This window comes from Xiphophorus hellerii, chromosome 22 (genome assembly GCF_003331165.1).
Source record: "Xiphophorus hellerii strain 12219 chromosome 22, Xiphophorus_hellerii-4.1, whole genome shotgun sequence".
NCBI classification, from domain to species: Eukaryota; Metazoa; Chordata; class Actinopteri; order Cyprinodontiformes; family Poeciliidae; genus Xiphophorus; species Xiphophorus hellerii.
In genome coordinates this window covers 15,629,587-15,651,621 of record NC_045693.1, presented here as the reverse complement: position 1 = coordinate 15,651,621, position 22,035 = coordinate 15,629,587, and the positions used below count along the sequence as shown (strand labels likewise).

General features: G+C 39.0%; 1 protein-coding gene across 7 annotated transcripts in view; it reads right to left on the bottom strand.

Annotated features, from left to right (window-relative positions):
• Positions 1-917: 917 nt before the first annotated feature.
• marchf8 (membrane-associated ring finger (C3HC4) 8) overlaps positions 918-22,035 on the bottom strand; it is an 86,252-nt gene continuing 65,134 nt past the window's right edge. For 4 of the 7 annotated variants that reach the window (XM_032552899.1, XM_032552902.1, XM_032552900.1 and 1 more), the window contains 5 exons: positions 18,433-18,512; positions 9,469-9,649; positions 8,463-8,598; positions 6,490-6,504; positions 918-4,098 (listed from right to left, as the gene is read on the bottom strand). In XM_032552899.1, coding sequence (XP_032408790.1) covers positions 3,794-4,098; positions 6,490-6,504; positions 8,463-8,598; positions 9,469-9,649; positions 18,433-18,512 — 717 coding nt within the window. In that variant the 3' untranslated portion in view covers positions 918-3,793. The remainder of the gene's footprint in view (positions 4,099-6,489; positions 6,505-8,462; positions 8,599-9,468; positions 9,650-18,432; positions 18,513-22,035) is intronic. The other 3 variants (XM_032552901.1, XM_032552903.1, XM_032552905.1) reach the window with 1 other exon arrangement.

The following is a 22,035-nucleotide window of genomic DNA, read 5'->3' as shown; positions in this document are numbered from 1 at the left end:
GCATAATGTGGATTTTGTGTCAACATTTCTGAATTTGGTAGAGATTAGGTGTGAATACAGCAAGACCCATAATACATACATTAAGAAATTGAATTGACATAATTGAAAATAACCCCAACCTACTAGATATCAGAAATGTGCTCCACATATAATCCCTGAAATAATTGGGTTATGAATCAACAAGCATCACTGATATACATGCACCCAATTGTCTGCGGAGTGGATTTAGGTGAATTTGAAACACTCTACAAAAAATATTCTGTTGTAAAACAACATTGATTACTTTTGTGCAATCAGTGTTACACACCAATGACTGCAACATCAGTCAATGTTGTTGCAATCAACAAGGCAGTGATGAGATTAAATTGGAATACAAAAAATAGAAAATATTTTTTTCTGCCCCCATAAGGGCTAATTAAGGACTAAATGCATGTAATCCAACATTATATCCATCCATCCATTTTCTTACAGCCTTGTCCCTAGTGGGGTCAGGAGGTGCTGGTGCCTATCTCCAGCTAGTGTTCCAGGTGAGAGGTGGGGTACACCCTGGACAGGTTGCCAGGCAACACAGAAACAGACAGGACAAACAACCATGCACCTAGGGAGAATTTAGAGAGACCAATTTACCTTTTTTGGGCTGTGGGAGGAAGCCGGCGTACCCGGGGAGAACCCATGCATGCACAGGGAGAACATGCAAACTCCATGCAGAAAGACCCCAGGCTGGGAATTGAACCCAGGACCTTCTTGCTGCAAGGCAACAGTGCTACCAACTGCGCCACTGTGCAGCCCCCAACATTATACATTTAGCTGAATTCTGACTGAAAAACCTAAATGAAGTGAAATTGTAAGCATTTCGAGCATTTGTATGAGTCTCACAAATCCTGTTAGCTTTACAGGAACAATCAAAAACACACAAGTGAAAAAGACCCAACTTAATTTTTATTTGGATGTTCTTTTTAATTCTACATATTTGTTCAAACATTGAAAATCAACTGAAAACACATCAAGATTTCTCTTAAAAACTTACACACTTTTACCAAACTCTTTACAGTTACTATCTCAAAGCAAATTCACAGACAAAAACATGTGGAATGATATAAGACAGGAGAGGAAAACAGTCATATATGTTCAAGTCCAGTCAGTAGTAAACAAATGGAGCTTTTTATGCAAGTTCCACTAGTCTCAGACATGATCCAGTTTTATGAAAAAAAAACAACAAAAGATAAAAAAAACATCAAGGGAAAATACAAGAAAGCTGAGAGTAAAATATTCAGGTTGAAAGGGTAAGAATGAAGCTCAGTTTCCCAGGCATGAATTATGAACAATAGGCTAGTAATTTGTCAAGTGGCAATAATAAAACTTCTGGCTTTTCATGCTTATCTGACAAACTGAATCAATTTAAGTCAAAAGCAAATAACTATCAAAGAGAAATTTACATTAAAATGATCAACTTCATGAAAGGAGCCAGCTCCTGAGTTAAAAGTAAATGGAAACCACAAAGTGGACGTTTAATCTTCTATCTCAGGGAAACTGCAGCTTAAGTCCGAGGTGATTTCATTTCTAAAAGTTAAATGTTGTGGCTTTTAGCTCTGGTTGCATATTTAAAACAAATTCTAACAACTGATTTTAAAAAAAAGAGAGAAAATAAATCACTAAATATATGAATGGAAAACTGTGCAAAACGCAAGTGCCAAAAAGATTTTCTCTTGTACGTGCCTGGAGAAAAAAAAAAAAAAAAGAGAGAGAAAAAGAGGATAGACGCAAGTTGCGTAAAAACTAGAAGTAGAAGGGTGGGTTTAAATGGACAAAGTGTACCCTATTTCTGATCAAAATAAATACAAGCACAAAAATAAAGAATTTCGTTTTCCACCCAGAGGACACCCTGACCTTTAAACACCTTTACTTTAGAGTAAAAGAACAACAACAAAAAAACTTAATTGCACTTTCTTAAACCTGTCTAATTGCACTGAGCCTTTTGGGTATTGAAGATTCTGAGAAGCGTTTCTGGTTCTTAATCAAACCTGACTTGCGGTGGTGACAGCTCCCCTGGCTCATGCTTTCTATTTAAACAGAACTTAAATCACCATGGGCTTGTACATAAATACAGTATGTTTTCTCACAAACCCCCCCCCACCCAAAAAACTGTGCTTCTAAATTATTGCTGCTGCAGAGCAGTAACTCATCCTTATTGGTCACAGATAGCACACTGGTATCAGTGACAGTTTTTAAAAATGTTCTTTGTCGTTTGAATGGCTGTAAAATCTTGCATTGCTGAGTTTCCACAAATGAAAGAAACGGAGCCTAGAGAAATCAACAGCTGCCTGTTTCACAGTGCAATTTCAGCTGCGCCCCAGCAGGTGGCGACACAGCCAGCTCATTATTAACACTCTTATTATTAACACAGGCTGCAAAGGTAAAGATTGTTTCAGAGGAAAATAGAGTATAAAAGTAAGGATCACCTTTATACCAAATAACATGTAGATGGATGTAATGTGATGAAACCCCCCCCCCCCCAGAAATCATAGGCTTAATGCCGTCTGTCTGGTGACATAATACTATAAAAAGACAAAATGGAGCATGTGAGTGTCTGGAAACAACTCAACAGCAATTTATCCATTTTCTCCAGTCCTCTAAAAACTCTCTGTAAAAACGGATACGGGTGGAATCTTAATGCCCTGTCCTGCAGAGGCGAAAATGAGGCAAATGTTAAAAAGCCACATTAACAATCTGCTGGGTTCTTAATCAAAGCAGGCTGTGAAGGTTTAATTAATTCTGGGCTGTACTGTGGGAGCAACAAAATAGGAAACTGAAAACAGTGAGCTGTTCATTTCTCAAGGCATGAAGTAGTAATGTCTCATGACTAAGCAAACACATCAGCTCACATTAAAAACTGCACATGGAATATTACGCTGTAAATACTGTGTCATTCACAAGATATTAAACCCCAAAAACAACAAAAAGAAAAAGTAATGCAGGCTCACATTACCTTCTCAAGACACGGAAATTATTCTTGCAATGTCCAGTTACTAGTAAAAAAAATATTTTTTTTACATTTTATTAATGTTTTTAATCATTTTTAGAAAAGATTACATTCTCAAAGCCTTCAAAAAGTTCATGTGTTGGGGCAGAGGAATGGGGTGTTAACCCTTTCCATTTCCTTCAGCAGGTTTCCCTCCTTTTACCCACCTTTCCTTTTTTTGCCATCAAAGTGAAGTCTGTAGGAGTATGTGCATTTGAGGAAAAGGTTTCTCTGTGCTCTGCCCAATGAACAAAACAAAAAGATTTAGGTAATCCAAGAATAAAAAGGGAGGAGAATTAAAAGGGAGGAGAGGAGTTGTTGTAGAGCTTCAAGAAAAACAAAAAAGTGCTTAAATGCATTTCCGAGGCCCGGTCAGAATTGAACCGGTGCAGAGATGGCAGTATGTGGAACGCTCCAGACACGTATGGTGGTGTTCTGATCCAACACTTACAGGAGGTAAAAACCAACTCCAAACGCATCGAAGATGAGCTTCCAGGGAGTCTTTGTGTCTCTGATCTGCTCAACCGACAGGGAACGCGAACAGTGCGTGTAGAGTGCCAAGCTCCAGGCCTTGTGTGACATTTATAGAAGTCAGTACAAACAGTCCGGTCCTGGGGAAGGAAAGGTCAGAGTGCGGATGGAGAGTGCAGGTGGAATCAGGAGAGGACAGTGGGTCAGGTCTACCATCAGAGAAAGGGGAACGTCGAGCGCTACTCTTCCCTCCCGCCAGTTTCTGCAAGCACAAGTGGGGAGGCTTATGAAATGAACTCTGTGTCAGACGTGGAGGACCTCCATACTGTATTCTTCTGTCTCTGTGTACTGGGAGGAGTTTGTGTCCGACTGGGTGGGGGCCAGTGCCTCCTTGCTCTCCAGGCTCGGCTCCATGAGTGGGGGCTTCTCCAGCACCAACTTTTTACACGTGTCCGGCCGGTTCTGCACGTATATGACACGGTTGTAGGCCTTGAGTCTCTTCCATAGATGGATGTAGACCTTGCACTGGACGTACATAAAAACCAATCCGCCTGTGAAGCCGATGGCCACCACCACCAGCTTGGTCCAGAAAGGCCATTCCAGGATACCTGGGGATGAGAGAACCAGACAAAAAAAAGGGAATCATGTGCACAAGTCAAGCACAAAGCAGAACTATATTATTTAATTCAAGCTTATACGTAGCAAAGAGAGCCTCACTAAACAACCTTTCACATGTCAAATTATATACAATAAACCAACAAAGTGGAAAGTAGAAAATCTTTTAGAAAGGAAAGTCGAGAAAGGTGTCATGTATACCTAGTCAGCCCTTTTTTAATCTCTAAATAAAAGCCTTAATGTTATCCAACAGAGTTTGCATCTATATATACTTTTTCTGAGTATGTTCTCAGAGAAAGAACATTAATGAGTAGTTGCCAATATTCTCAAGGTAACTCTGAGGGAGTTGCAAAGGTCTCCAGATCAAGTATAGCATAACCAAGAGCATAACCATCAATAAGTCACTCTACAAATATGGAGGGATTAGAAAAAAACCCTCTGTAGTTTGCAACAAGTCAGCCTGTTTAGATGAGACCAAAACTAAACTGTCTCAGACACAAACAAGCAAAATAGAAATCCAACATCCTGAGCACACCATTCAGACATTAAAACATGACGGCAGCATCATGCTGTGGGGAGGACTGGTCAGCAAAATGGGAAGACATATGGAGCAATACACAAGGCAAGCATGGAACAAAACCTTGCTGAGGCTGCCGAAGATTCAAGAACAGGGTGGAGGTTCACCTTCCAGTAGGACAAAGTAGGTCAGAGCTGATGGGTTAAAAGTGGCCCTGGACTAAATTTAATCAACAATCTGTGTAAATGATCGAAAGCTGATATTCACAAACGCTCTCAAACTATAACTGGTTGAGTTTGAACTATTCTGCAAAGAAGAGTAAATGTGGATGTGCAAAGATGTTTAATACACACCCCCAAAAGATTAACAGCTGTTATTGTGATAAAATGTTAAGTTTTATCACAATAAAACTTATTATTGCGATTTTATATATATATATATAAGCCACACCTCAGATTTTTCTTTGTATAAAATGTAAAAGCAGTTATAACTTTACAATTATAAACTACATTGCATTGGTTTGTCATATTGTATCCAAAACATGTATTGAAATTTGCAGTTGCATTCTAACAAAAAGTTAAATTGAACAAGATCAAGAGTAATCAATACATTTGCTTTGCATTATAGTTGTAAACATCTAAGGAAAATATATGCAAGTGGCTGAGTTTTATAAAGAACTAGTAAAATCTTACAACTCTTGATCATTTTCTCAGCATGCCCTTAAAGGGAAAAAAAATACTAAAAAATCTACAGGAGATGTTATACATATGTTTATTTTATTATAAGGTTTCAACAGATTTGAGTTTCAGTCAACCACTAAGACAGATAAAATCAAAAGCATAAATATAATGTCGAACAGCCGGGTGTCTAACTTGACCCAATTTTAGCAAAGATCTGACTTTGCAAATATAAAATTTGGGATTTGTGAATGCTACTCCATATCCTTATCTTCATTTCTAATATTAAAAGCTAAAAAAGGGTGTTATTTGGATGAAATACCAAAAAATAAATAAGGAGGATAGAGTGAAAGGACTGAACAGTATTTGTTGTAGACAGCCTACATTATAAATACATTTTGTTTGCCCTAGGGGTAGTTGCAGCATTTCTGCTTATTTATTTGACTCCCACATGCAGCCTTAGGGTTTTTACAAAATTGGAGAACATAAATATTTGTCAAAATAATACACAACAGAGAACCTGAAATATTGGTCTCCTACAGCACAGCTAGCAAGGATGTACAGCTTCAAGATGGAGTTACTAAATCTCATCTTTGCTGATAAAATATGTTAATTAAAAAGCAATATTTACCTTACTTTCCTCTCTTCCAAAAAAAGGTATACATATTTGCAAGCAAACTATTTTGCCTTCATATATTTCTTTTTAAAATGTCTTTACTGAGAACAAAGCGGAATCAAACTCAATTCCATGTTTGTGTGGAGAAACCCGATTCTCACTCTGATGTTAAAAAGTTTAAATATGCAAACCCACAGTAAGAAGGCAAGCATGATAACTGCACGATTCAAGCTGAAAAGAAATGTCAGGCACTTTATTATAAACCTTGCTTGATGAAAATTTGTGAATAAAGAGAATTATTGAGTGAAATTACGTTCGTATGCTCTAATGAAAACCTCTAGTCACAATGTATAACATAGAAGATAAATCAGTGTGTCCTTCGACTTTGTCTAGATTCTGCTACGGAGAGATGCTGCTTACCCTAAAATTAAGACAGAAAAGGGTAGAAAGAGGAGGGACAGGGTGTAAAGTGTAGTTGGAAAAGAATTGGATATAATTGACAAAAAGTTGACGGGAAGGGGGGAAAACAAAAAACACACTCTGAAAGTCAACAGGCCAAAGTGGAAATGTTTACCTGGGATTCTTCGGGCTGCATGAGTAAAGAGAGCGTCACGTATTATAAAACACAAGAACAGATTTCCAAAATTAATATTAGGTCAAACAGTACAGTGGTAACATCTGAGAAAGTGTGTCATCAGGCAAAACCTGTTGCATCAATTAAAATTATGAGCAAATGTTTTAGGGTGCTGAACTATGCAGACATATCAGAATGGTCATCACAGCTTTGAGCAAATTAAAGCATAAAAACAGCAGCAGAGGAGCAGAGCTGGTGAGAAATTACTGTACATCACCATGGTGACTGAACCCGACAGTCCTCAGAGACTCGGACATTTCTGATTCATCAGGTTGAGCTTAAACAGCCTGCTGCTCCATCTGTACACCGTCTCAGAAACGCTGTATGGAGCGATGAGTAACAGGAGACGTACAGCCAGCCAAAGCCATAATGGCTCTGCATTAATGCATCCATCTACATTTTAAGTCCTGATGGTGCTGTCAATTAAGCAGAGTGCTGCTGTCTATTTGCTCAGAATGGATGCAGGAAGCAGCATATCAAACATGTAGAGGAGGTCCTGACCTGCTACTTTATTTGATCAGTTTCAAACAATTGCGAAACCCATTTCACTTCCTTTTGCAAAATTTTTCACTGCCCCTAGAGAAATTCAGGTTTATTGTTATTATAGGACCCATCTTTCTTTTTTTAAAATCAAGAAATTAATAAAAAAAAGTTTAAAGAAATGTTTTCAGAGAAATGTTTTAGCTGAGAAGTTACCACAATTGTGTCTGTGCATATTCTGAAGAAAAGAGCAAAAACTAAAGGTCATGGAGATTGCTACTCTTAAAAAGCTCTCTTTACTACTGTAAAAGCCTACTTTACACTTACTGACATGTGCTAAGCTAATTAGACATTAATTTTAATTGTGGCAAATTTGAATGAATTTAGTCAATTTCAATTACTCCATGTTACGCTAATTTGCAGCTAATGTTAGTTATCAAAATTTACAGATACATTTTTCACTTGTTTGGTAAGCAAGTCAAGAAAAAAGCAAAATGACTTCAACCAACTTCTTCAACAAACTGGTTTATTTTCTTAAGTTTTAAACAACAGTAAATTCCCTTTATTTTTTGACACTATTTTGGTGAGGTAAGTGGTTATTATGGGGCAAAAATAAATAAGGCAAAAAAAAAAGCCCATTTCACTCAACTAGTTTAGACAGTTTTATACAACAGCAAGTTTTAGATAAAACAATGTCCGTAAGAAATATCCATTTAAAAGATAAGTGAATTTCTTTGTATTTACAGATGCTGTCTGTTGCCAGATTTGATCCAGTGCTAAACTAAAGCTAACAGCAGCTATCAAAATGACCCACGTCCTCCTCAAAATGTTTTTGTTTTGTTTTTTCCACATGGATTATTACATTTGTTGTAGGCTGAATAGTTGGTCAGCTGCTTTGTTCAGCTTTGGTAATGTACATGCATGTGTCACGACGACAGATGTAATTTTCCCTGGCACACACAGATGGTGCGTAATGAATGCTCAGAACCACATGCTCACAAGTCATGCCACATTTGTCCTTGTGAGGATGTTTTGCCGACTCAGTTTCTTCCTTTCACCCCAGCTCACGATGAACTGCCCTTACAAGAAAAACATCTGAACAGCACTCTGCCTAAACAGTTAAGCATTTTTCCTTCAAGAGCCTCATAATAAACATGAATAAATGTGTTTTCAATCACCACTAAAAAGATCTTTATCTCTGCTGTGATTCTGCACATGAATTATACGAAGCTCTGACCACAAGGGAGACTTTCATGCTATCTTTAGTCTTGTAAATGCATGAGTGAGTGATTTGTAGATTATGGAAAATCACTACTGAATGGTTCGTTCAACACAGTGCATGGTCTAACACAGACATTTATTGAAGATTAGGGTAAGTTTTTATAGTGTGTGTATTTTTATGTGTGTGTGTGTATATCTGCAACTCTGCTTACCGCTTTTAATTTCCTCCGCCGTTCTGTCGATGAGGACGTAGAGCGACCAAACCACGCAGGTGATTGCGATGACGTGGAAGGTAACTGAGCACATGATCTTCCTTCTCTCGCTTGCCGTCATCTGAAGTTTCTCCCACTGCAGCAGATGGAAAATATGCAGACAGAAAGCAGATGCATTCTTTTAAACTTGGCACTTTTTGGCGATAAATACTGGATGTAAAACATTCAGCTGCTGAGAGGAAGACCTGAGCTACACGGCATTTCTTGGCGAGGTTAATAAGATGCAGAAAGAAAAATGGCACGCTGCAACCCAGCATACTGGGGAGCAGCCAGCTGTTTGCCAGGCAGCTCTGTTAACAACGCTGGAAAAGAGCCCAGCCATTTAAAAATAAAAACTGTAAGTGCAATCAGATTATTGCTGCAAATAACTGCTGTGCTTTTTCAAAATGCCCAGATCCATTACTCCAGTCATGAAATTGTCCAATTGCAGGGTAGGTTTCATTAAAAGCGTGTCGCAGCACGACCTAAATCCTCAGTTAAAAGACACCTCATGCCGTGACCATCATTCCCATTTCATCGTGATCTTCTCTACACGCTCGTGTGTGAAAAACGTCAACAATCACCCATGGGGTTGAGGAGCTATTAGAAGAGCAGCATTTGTTTAAGGCCTTTTGTGCAGTTAATGAGGGGTGGAAAAATTTTAATTAGTGTCCGGCTATCTTCAGGCCACAGCAATTGATAACAGCCTCTCAAAGATGTATGCTTCCTCTAAGCCATTTCAAGTGAATCATTTTCCTCTCTTACAGTGCCCTGCTTCAAAGCACACAGTCATGGTTGTGTTATCTGTGTGACAGATTGGAGACAGTTTTTCAGCTTCATGGCTTGCCAAATTAGTAAGAACATTTGGAAATGGAGCCAGAACAAAACCCTGAGTGAATTTATCAAAGAAATGGAGTGAGGGTCCGTTGGCTCTTCCTTAAATTAATGCAAACACAGTCAGTCGCACCTTGCGCAGTGGTTTGAGCTTTGTCTCCATGATGAACTCATATTTGCAGAGCTCACAGCAGCGGGTGTCTGAGCTCTTGATCCACTGCTGCAGACAGCCCTGGTGGACGAAGCGCAGACTCCCTGTGCAGTGGCACGGTGTGATCAGAGGACTCTCATCATCTCCTTCACAGTGACAAATCCTGTGAGAAACCAAACATATACGGTCAACACATAACTGGAAGAAAGTCAACTGACAAAAAGAAGGCAGAGGGCAAGGAATCGAAATGAGAATGATTCAAAAAGGTAGACTCAAATATGCCAAGTGCCATCTAAACATAGACTGCTACAATTTTCACAATTTAAAGTTTTTGTTTTTTAAACATGTCTGAGAAGTTATTGGACTGACTGGAGTTTTTTCTGGATGTACTGACTAATGCAGCACTGCCAATCCAATACCTGTTGCTTCACACTGCTGGGCAGAGGCCTGAAAGAAGTCAAACACTTTTCACTCATAAAAAAAAAGAAGACATGTTTGACTCTTTGGAATATTTCTGACTGTGAAACCTGACATGGGAACTGAAGAAATGCCATGCATCACTCCTATTGAAGAAGATGTGCCAACATGTAGCATGTCTGTTCAGCCCGACTCTTCACTTGTACACTTTCTGTATAGCTCAAGTGTGAATATACAGTCACAAAACCCACTGAAGCAAATGCATGTCTCATATGAATAAGATTAAACAAGGAAGACTTGTTTGATTCAGAAAACACTTTCAGTGAATATTCCTTAATCTGGATTACATCTGAAATATGATGCATATTTATCATTTACATCAATTCTGTGGCTCAAACCCAATATTTTTTTTACATTTATATCAAAATTTCACCATGTACAATGTTTTTACCCAGTGCTATGAAGAATTTAGAAACTGATTTGACAAGCTTATTTTGAAAATCTGACCTTTTTTTTTGCTAAAAAAACCCCCCAACAAAGCTGAGTATGTATTGGGCATGAAAAACTAAATCTTGCTACCGGTCAGTCACTCTACTTGTGTGGTCTGGCATTTTGGTTTGTGGTACACTTAACATGTTAGACCGCAGGAAAGCGCCGTCTCAGGAGCTGAGAAACCAAATTATTGACTAGTTTGTTGAAGGGAAAGAATGTAAGACCTTCTCTACACAGCTACATGTTCCTGTAACTACGGCTGAGCAACCTACCTGCATGGACGCAAGAGGAAAATTGATGGCAAATTGAATAAATTGATAATAATAATAATAATAATAATAATAATAATAATAATAATAATGGTAACAAGAGAGCCAATAACAAGAAATCAGAGGGAAACTCCAGGATCAAAGTTAATTAGTGTCATATTGCATCTTTTTTAGTTTAAGAAAAAGTGGACTTAATGGACACAAAAGGGGAACAACAGTCTGGACAGCAAATCAGAAAGGAAAAATGCTGTAATTGGGCAAAATGCATGATGGCAGGTGAAAAAGCTTTTAGGATACTGTCCTTTGGCTATATGAGACAAAACTGGAGGTTTTTGACCAATCACAGCTCCATCTTCACCTAATGGCCCTAGAGTGAAACATGAAGCAGTCTTCAGGTTGAATCTGTGGAGAGAACAATAAACTCTTAAGACCATCGAGGTATTCTGGAGCAAAATGTGCTGCCTATTGTCTGAAAGCTCAGTTCAGCTCATGTTTCCTTCTACAGTATAATGACCAAAACACACAGGACCAGGAAACACAGTCAGGCCCAGTTTATATCTGGTGCCAACATGTATCCTAAATGATCCAATTGTCTGTGGATAGTGTTAAATACAGATGCAAACACACACAAAGCTGTATTAAGGAATGTTTCCTCCAGACTACCTCCAGAGCCTGAGACACTTGTGTCTGCATTGCTTTGACACTTTGAACACAGAGATACGAAGAGCCTCACCTGGATGACTCAGTGGGGGGGAAAATACATATCAACAAGAAACAGCGGTTGTCAAAATGAGAGCTGCTAAGCAGCTATCTGAAATGAAGTATTCTTTTGAAGGAATCTTTGAGATAAAAACCCTCTTTATCCTCAGCGATAATGTTTTTTCAACAGTTGTGATTTATTGATACGTGGATGTCGGGTGGGTGGGGGGAGTGGGGGGCGTTCTCTCAAAAAATGTTATACTGTCGTTTCTGGACCCGACTGAAACTGCTGCAGTCTGCTCATTATACAATTACTCTTTCAAAGCACAAAGCCTCTGGAATGCCAAGTCACATTTGTGCAGCTTTTAATGCGTTTCTGTCCTGCTGTGTTATGGGTTAATATCTCGTTTTCTTTTTCTCTCATATCACATCTGTTAAGTAACCAATTTAAGATTATAAAAGTCGGTGGCTGACATAACTTCATAAAGTTGTGACTCAGATGAAACTCATGCATGTTTATATCTGGACAGCGATGCAATTAAATGACAGGAAGCATCTGCGATATTACAGGAACACCAGCGGTCCTGCTGATTTCTAATCTGACAACCCAGGCATTGGCATGGCTTTATCTCCACATAAAGTGGTCAGGTGACATTTTAATGCCAGACCGACATGTCCAGATTATCGGGATGTATGTTGATAACAGGAATGACTGCTTTAAAGGGTTGTGCAACAGAATGTTAAGGCGACCATCACTTTTGTCCAGGCCAAATTCATTAGTTTTTAATGATATTCTTTTGGTCCACGATTCAAAAGCAATGCTGGATTTTCAATGTTGATTCTCTAATTTTAAAATCTATATATACACAACTACTTATTTCAGTGACATCTATGGGTTTTTCATTTAAGGGTATCAACAATTTTGTCTTTGTTTAGATGGTTCCAAGTTTTTCCAAGTCCAAAATCCAAACTACTGAGGACATCAGGGTTCAGGGATTAGTCATCCATATTAAAGAGGCATGCTTAATTCTCTCACTACAGTGTTGTGTGTGTGCAGATGACACAGCCTGATAAGATTGTAGACATGATGCACTCCTCCGCATGTGAGTCGGGGTCTGAAAATGCCGTAAGTATCAATAAACAATCAAATGGATGGAAAATGATTCATCAGTGCAGCGTATAATCTCTGTCAAACCATTTTCTTAAACATTTCAAAGACGAGACAGTAGAAAATCGATAAGATCCGCGAATACTGTGACATGGACCAGCTGCTGGCCACGCAAGACGGTCACACGTCTCAAAGGCAACAGAAGAAGTTAAATACTGCTCTAATGGAGAATAACAAGACCCGCGTGTCCACAGAGGCCTCATTGAGAAACGGATCAAAAACAAACACCCACAAGACAAATCAGTCGATTTTCTGAGCCCTCATTTCCCTCTGAGTTATGTATGAGGGAGCGTCGCCGTCTCTGCGTGTTGCGGCAGGGAGCTGCGGGACACCTCTCTGCGGAGCAGGGAGCAAACAAACGGCGAAGGTGGAGATTGCAGTGGGAGAGTGGCATTCAGATGGGATCGCCTTTATCACGCAGTTTGGAAGAGGATAAGAGCAGGAGAAGAAGAACATGCGCCTACACATGCTAGGAAGTGAAGAGAGCATGCAGGATGATGCTTATTTGCAGCCCGGCCTGATCTGGCCAAAGCGCCACAAGATTAAAAGAAAGTGAACAAAGGCGGATAAAAATAGGTCATTTACCACAGAGGAGGAGGTGGAAGGAGCAACGGATTAAACCAGAGAGGAGGTGCAATTAGCATCTCCAGCGAAGGCCTTTTTTATGCTTATGGTTAGGCCGCTTTCTTTACATTTTCCACAGATAAGATGATGAACTACAGACGCTCATCCTACGCATACTGTATTCCTATTGAAGGAAAGAGAAAAAAAAATCAGCTCGGGGAAATGGACCATGTTGGTGCTTGTGTGAAGAATTGGTGTTTGAATTGAACAGATGAGAAATTATTATTCTGATAGAGATTTTTCTTTTTTTTTAAATGTAGGAGGGAAAACAATCCCAATGAAATCCCTACACCTCCACTTTAAGTGCAAGAGCTCAGAAAATAAAGACAAAAACAGTACTGCTCAGGAATGCGGACTGCGAGCTAACAGCAAACAGGTTGACATCATTAAAGATAAAAATCAACAATTCTTGTTTTGTCATCCAAGGGGATGTGAATCTGTAACACCAGCATAACCAGTTTGGAAAGCCTGCAAAAAATTTGACAGCATTTTTGCCACCAGCAGTTCATTCCAGAAGAATTTAACAGGGGAAGTTGAAATTTAATTTGCATCACTCGGGTAGCCACAGTACACCTTCCTTCTCAGTCATTTTACTACATTAGAGGCGACGCCAAAGTATGTCAACATGAAAATGTGAGAAGGAAAACAGAATCGGGAGATCACAAGGACTACAAGCCAAGATAGAAACAAGCCCTGCGAGAGTACAGTACGTCCCTGCTGAGGCATTTGCTTTCTTCCTGTTTGGAACCTCATTCAGCTTCCTCATACTTTTCTCCAGAGGTATTCAAAATGTCTGAGCTGCAGTCTCTCGCACGACACTTTAAAATCCTGCCCGTTCTCCTGCTCTCATCACCAAGTGTGTTTTAAAATTTGTTTTTCAACCAAGAAAGACTTTTTGTCGTTCAGGATTTTGAGATATTGAGCTTTGAGCATACAACGTGCATACTAACACACAGATCAAATAACTAAACTTGGATGCTAAAATTAAAAATGTGTGTTTTCTTCTTTTTAACTGATTAGTAGTTTTCCCACCATATGCAGTTAATATGTATAAGGAGCTTTACACTGCAAATTAGCAAACTGTTGGAACCAAATATGTAGGAGTATATGTGTAGGTCAGTCACATGCTAATATATATATATATATTTTTTTTTTTACATATATCCATCAACTAAAATAAATATTCAACTGAGTTAATATAATAGCTACGCTTTTAAACAAAAATCCACTTCACTGTTTAATTTGTGAATATTTGATGGTTAATTATTTTTGCCAACTTTTGTAACTGTTGGACCAAGTCTATATTTGAAAAGAGGGTCTAAAAGTGAAGGCATATTTTCATGCTCAATATGGATTTTATGAAATTTACTATAGATTAAATATCTATTAACACGTTTCTTTAACTTATAACTCGGTTATATTATATGCTGAAGGTGTTTTCTGGATTGAATTACATATAAAGATGTTCCATGTCACTGCAAGACCGTGTTTATTTGTATTACAACAAGCTCTTTTTTTATTACATATTAGTACTATTATAATTGCAAAAAGGAATACAAAACCTACTGAGTGATTGAATGAAGATGTAATGCCAATAAAATAATGCACTTAGAAGAAACACCGTTTTATTCTTTGTAGTAGCAACTTTATAAGCAGTGTAACATTTTCTACCAAAAGACTGGTAAAATATAAAATAAAGTCAACATGAATTGTTTTTAAATGTTAACGGAAAGATTACGGAAATGATCTTTGATGTGTTTTTAGTTGTCCAGCAAGATGCGGAACAATCCTTATGAGCTTTCCCAGCGCTGCAATGTGTTGTTAATCAAGGCCTGGCTAATGATTAGTGGAAAAACAAGTTTGCGTACTTCCTTAGGTGAACTCAGATCTTAGCTCACGTTCCAGGCCACCTGACAGAGTGGCTGGCACAGGGTGTTTGTGTTTGCACACGTGTGTACAGTCAGAGGCTACGCAGCCTATTTGAAGCCCATAATCTCTGTTGATCTCTGACCTGTGTGTGCCCACATCTAAGCTCATGTTGCTTTTCTGCTTTAACGTAATGAAGTAAGAGGAACGCAGGTACAGGACACAGCTGAGGGGGCAACAAAGACATAATTGTTGTCTGTCTGAGCTAAAGACATAAATCTCTTCAGTCCAGTGAACTGTCACCATATCGACAAATGGATGGTGTAACCCAGAGGGGCTCGGTGTCGTGCTTTCGGCTACTAATCATTATCTATTGCTACCAATCAACAGGTTTCATGCAGCCGTGGCCTGATCTTCAATCAAATCATTCCTTGTAAGGCTGCACACAACCAGCCTTGTGAACCAAGACCTGTGTTAAATAGACCTATTGTCCACTTCTTACCAGAGAAACACACTTCACATGTCAGAACTATTACATTTTCAGGACTGACCTGCTGCCCTAAGCATTCCCACCAGCCCTTATTCTCAACTCCAAACGTCTGAGCGAAATCAATCACATTTTTCTTGAGACTATAGAGACACTTTACCCCACCATCGATCTAGTCTAAATGAAAAACTCTTAAAAACACAGCTTGGCAGCAGACCTGGGGGAAAAAATACATGGAAGAGTCTCGAGACAAAAGTGTAGTGAAAATAAATGGAATGAAATGACAACACAACCAATGTCTTGTTCTACACACAAAATAATCATGGTGGTTGGGAAGGAGATGTTTATGTTCAGCGATGTGAAAAAGTAATTGTTCCCTTACAGTTTTCTTTTGTTTTGTCACTCTTAAATGTCTTAGATTAAAAAGAAAAAGAAATAAGACAAAGACGGCCAAGTATTATGATCTAATCAGACCACAGAATAATTTAATAATATGAACATCTTGTGCTCTTCTTGATAACTTTATTATGCTTGAATGCTGAACACCGATATTAACTGAATCAGATGAGGTCTGCAGTACCTTAAATTTGGTTTTGGTTCCTTTTCTGACCTCCTAGATGAGTCATTAATGTGTTCTTATGGTAATTCTGGTGAGCTGAGAACTCCTGCAAAGGACCCTATTTACATGAATGCTTGATTCTACAGGTCTGGCTGGATGTGACTAGTGAAATTAAACCAAAAATAAAAAGTGGTTAACTTCACTGAATGGAGAATTTAACAAAAGATGATTTCAACTATTTTGAAATCAAAACAAGGCAAAAAACAAAAGAAACCTGGAGGAAGGGAAATACTTTTTACTAACACTGAAAAGCTACGCTGGGCCCTTCTGATTACCGGTTCCACTCTGAGCAGAGTTTTGAATGACAGACACTGCTGGGCTGGGTGACTACACTACGGGAGGAGGAACTCTCCACTACTCCACAGGTCTCTGGGGAGCACCGCCACATTAACTGTACGATGGAGGGTTTCAGGGCTGTAGACCATCCAGACAATCACCCACCTGCAGCAGTCCCCTGATAGAGAATAATGTGAGAGTGGCCCTGATTTCTCCGTCAAAGGCGACGAACAGCATTCCAGGTCCGTGTCCTCGTCCATATAGCACAGCGGGGCTAGAAGAGTCCCAGACACGCAGACTATCTCTGGGGTCGTCGTCTGGCTCGCGCCTTTGGAAGGTGATCTACTATGCTCCACTTCGAACACACTGTCATCTCCTTGTGAGAGGAAGCCTGACTCTGTGCCTTCTAGCAGCATGCTGCAGGACTTGGTGATGTGGAGGTGGGAGGCGTAGCTTCCCAGCTCAGAGCACTGCAGGCTGGCGGAGGTGGAAGATTGGGAGAAGGGAAGGAGGAGACGAAGGAAGTTTGAGCCTGGAGTGGAAAGAGGCTGGAGGAGACTGCTGGGGTGAGGAAGAGGAGGAGCAGGACCGGATGAGTTGCCCAACATGTATTTGTGGTTGTTAGTGAGGGAGGGGACAAGATGGAGGGTGGTGCGGGTTGAAAGTGGAGCATCCCTGCTCTCCCTCTTAGATGTGGCGACCGGGTCGTCTCTGAGGATCTTGCTGTTGGGACACTGAGCGAGCTCAGGCTCAGGCTTCACATCCAGCTCTCCCTCTGAGCATGTGCGATCTATGAAGTGCAGCCCACGACAAAGGCTGTCCACGCGCTGACCCACGTCATTCAGAGACAGAGAAAACTTGAGGGAGTTTTTAGGCCGAATGCTGACGGAGGCGGGGCGCAGCACAGACAGCCAGTCTCTCTGCTTGGTGCACTTGGAGCCGTGCAGGGAGTCTGCGCAGACGGTGGTCACTGAAAGACCGTCAGACGTTTTACCGTTGGAGTTCAACAGGACCACCGCAGTCTGTGTCTGAGTGTCCTGATCCTGACTGCTGTAGTGTTGGAGGTTTGTGTGTATGCGTGTGTGTGTGTTTATGAAAGAGGATCATATGATAGACAATGGGATTAGAAAGTGGAGAAAAAGACAAAAAAGAGAAATGGAAAGGACAATCATGTGCTTTAAAATGGAGAAACAACAAAAAGGAAGATGAGGTTGACTTTAGCTGGCTTTGACACATGCAAGGTTTGATCTCAAACTGGAATATCATCTAATAGTTAATTTACTTCAGCATACCAATTCACCAAAGCTAAACTCGTATTATATAGAATATACCTTTCTGTGAAATGAATGCAACCCTTTATTTAATAATCATGATCAAGAGAAGGGAGTCTGACCACTGAGCAACATTCATTTTTCTCCTCAGCTCAGGTAAAACATTTCTAATGTTTTTGGTTAAGATTTCTCTTAGCTCAAGGAATGCACCAGCTGTCTTAAATGGTCTTTGCTTAAACATCCTGTCAAGGCTGCAAATATACTTGTGGCATATACACACCCTTTTCTACCACAGATTTTCTTTCAACAAAATTTTCCATTAATATAGTTGGATATAGCAGTCTGAACAGGATGCTTCTTTATGACCCATCACTGTAATTTGAAGAGATTGAATTTTGAACACTGAATTTTATTTGGCTGTAAACCACAATCATCAAAATTGACAGACTCACTCTGCGTAATGAGTCCATAAATGTAATTTTTTAAGCAAGATTCCTAAAATAAAATTTTCAATGATATTCTAACTTATTGCAATCCAACTGTAAGTGATGATCTGATAAAATACACTTTACAGCCGTTTGCAAGCAATCCTTGGAAGACTCACAGTGACAGTAAGTAGCTTAAAAGTGCAGGGAAAGCCAACATCGCCCACTGATGGGAAACTTCACTGGTAACATTTACAGAAATAGATTCAATTTATGGCACTCTGGTGTAAACAGCTGTCAAGGGTAAATGGAGAGATTTGAAGCAGTTTGTACCTGCAGATGTCCTGGCTGGACGGGGAAACGGACGTCCTTGAGAAACTGCATGGGGCGTTGACTGAGGTCGGGCTCCCCGCCTGGAGAACAAAAACATTCAGGAAAAATTCAGGGAAGAAGAAAAAGGCTGTTCAAGACAGAAAATGAAATCATGCGAGCATCAACACTCTACTGTTACATAAACTTGAAATAACCTAGCACGTCGCACCCAGTTATATTTCTAGTGATGACTGTAGTTGTCTTGTGGGGTGACAACAATCAGGCTGTCGGCTTCTCAATTAGATTTAGTTTTTCTTTTTTCTTTTTTTTTTACAGAAGGAATCAAAGCATGTTGAATACTGATGCAGAGGATAAAAAGATGAGAGGGAGGAGGAAATTCCCAACACTGACAGTTAATCTATTGGTTTTAAAGTTGTGGCACGAATATCCTGTCTGAGAACAGAACAGAGGAGGTGGGGAAAAAAAAAGGGGCAACCACGAGAAGAGATGGTGATGAGACAGAGAGATATGAACACATGCAGTGCTGAGGAAAGACGACACTGCAGGTGGTGAAGGTAGGACGAAAGTATAAATGACGACCTGAAGCTTTTATACTTGTGTAACATATTGTAAAGTAAAAATGTTCACGGAATTTAATGGGATATAAACAAACAGATAAACGTTTTCCTAACTTCTTTTAACAAATAAAACTTCAAAGAGGTGACGTGAACTTGCATTCAAATCTAACTGAGTCAAAACTTTAAAGAGGATGTTCACTATGCATCATAGTGAACATCTGAAATACCATTATATAACTGGCCTTAATTTTACTCACAGAGCATCATTTTCAGGTTGTATTTGTAAAATAATATTAAAAACGATGCATCCTTTACCAGTACTACTGGATGTTCAAGACAGAATACATAAAATGGCAGCAAAATATATTAAAGTTTACAGTTGTAGCAACGCAACTTGTACATCTTTTAAATTTGGGTTATCATAACTCAATACAGGTGTATAAGTACCATGAATAGGCTTTCTCACCACTTCTGTTTTCAGTTCTAGCTTCAGTTTCTCACAGTAGTTAAACACTTGTGTGTTTATTGATACATATAAAGTGTAAACCGTGGTCTTGGAGTTTCAGTATCTAATATAAAGACTATTTCAACACGAGAGTAATTATCCATCGACTTCATTTCCTGCTAAAGTAAAATTTATAGCTCATTACCCAACATGGATCAATGGAAAACTCGATGTCCAGCTACGCCCTTCAGCATGTGTAATCCCTGCGTGCATATGCTGCAAAGTTATAATTAAAAAAAAAAAAAAAAAGCTTTCAGTTCCACACCAAAGGCCAAACTCTTTTCTTTGTTCCGGTTTTCTTTTATTGTCCTCCAAGGTTACCATTTCACCCAATCAATTTGTTCCTCCTGCTTTAATATTTAACTATTTCAGGTATAAAGATCACGATATAAAGATAGCTTATTAATAACACCGCAGTGTGTTGTAAAAGTATTCATAGCTTATTCTCATTTTGTCAAGTTAAATAAAACAAAAATTTATCTTATTGGGATTTTAAAGATTTTTATTTACACATGGTCCACCAGTGTGATATGTAATCTCATAAATCCAGGATTTTGAGAAAGCTTTAGTGTTTGGAGAACATTACTGCACAAACAAACCACCGAGAGGATGGAGAGAAAGTTGAGAAGAAGCTTAAAGCAATTTAAATTCTAAAACAAAATTTCAACCTTTTCATAGAGTTCTGTTTATTCCAACATATGAAAATGCAAACTTGCAATGCTGTGGCCTTGCATTTAAACTAACTGAACACACAACTATCAGACAACTACTACAAATCTTGCCTTCATGAAAAGCTGATAAGAATGAGAATATCATTAAAGTAGGGCTGAACAATTTTAGGAAAGAAACAGATTAAACTAGAATTGCTGAATATTCAAATGGAGTTATTTATTCCTTTTGTACCATTACATGCATTTATATTGCGATGATGACTGCAGTTAGAGATGCTGTGCAGGTGTAAAAAAAAAACCTACAAGTCCTGTGTGCAGTTTGTCAAAACCCATGTAAGCAAAAATGTGCAAAAATGCAGCAAAAATGTGGAAAGATCAGATCAAAGCATCTGTCTTTGGTCTTCGTGCTTTCTGTGACAAAGAACTAAAACTTCACATCACCATGAAAGCAAAACCCCACAATGAAGTCATGATGCTTTGAGGAGCGTGGAAGTTGTTTGGAGAGGAAAAGCAAAATACAGGAAATTCCTGTAGAATAAAAGATGCTGCAGAAGACTTGGTTGAATTTAATCCTTCAAGTACAGTAGCTATGAACTTTTAGCCTGTGTAAGGATGCATCATGTTAGAATAACCCCAAGTCCAGATCAAAATATAATCCAGAAGCTGTGGCAAGTGCCGACAATGGATGTTTACAGACGCAATCAATAAAACCTGACAAAATCTGAGCCTTTTTGCTGAAAAAGGCAAATAGTTCACAGTCATGATGTGTAAAGCTGATAAGTATAGCCTGAAACACTTGCAGCAGTAATTGCAAAAAAGAAACAGGTGGTTCTACAAAACAATGCATCATGTGGGCTGAATACCAACAATCTAAAAATATGGAAAGTTGAGCATTATTTTCCTTCCACTTCACAAAATATGTTCCACTTTGCATTGTTTAGAAGTACAAAATGCCAAAAACAAATAAACAAAAAAGACACACTGGTACAAACAGATGATTTATCCAAGTTATTCCTTGGTTTTATGATTGCAGAAAGCTACTGGAGGTTTAGCATTTTTTAAAGCTTTGCTCCTTTTAATCATTCACTCAAGTAAAGTCGTGAATGCTGGCCAATAAATAACCAGCAGCGACTCTGAACAGTCAGACAACAGGGTGGCGAGAATATTCCTGAGATTTTAATGATTAACTGCCTGCCATCTGTCTGAATCTCCAGGCTTTTATGAAACATCATCTCAAAACGTGCTGTTTTACCTCAAACATTCTGTGTTTTAATAAAACTGTGTCCACTAAGCAACAATTACTTTATTCTAATCTCCCTCCTCAATTTTCTTTTTAATCCCCACGCGTCACCACCTGCCTCGTTTCTCAAAACCTGATGTTAGGAAGCTTTTTGATCGTTTCTTACGTTCTTTGTTTGAAGCGAGCTGCAACCATATTTACTCACATTTTAAAAGTGAAAATTTAATAGGACCAAAGGATGAGAGACCTTAAAAAAACAATGTGAAAATGACACAAACAAGATATGAAAATCAGAATTAAAAACAAAAAGAAAAAAAAAAGATATTACAAAAATATCAGGGTGAACTTGGCCTCGTCAAAATTAATTTCATATCACACCAATTTAAAAGTCCTATTGATGATTTCCTCAAGGAGAAAGCTGAGGCAGAAGTTATCTCTCCAGTCCTGCCTGTCAGCACGATTACATAAGAGCCACTGATAAGACTCGATATCAAGCAAGCTTGGAAGAAGAATCATTAACTCTTCCAGATTACGTTGCCAGAAAAAGGCTTTGTGGGAGAGTTGCTCTCTCCGGCCGCCATTCAACACTATCACTTTTATCTCTTTTCATTAATCTGTGTTTTTAAAAAC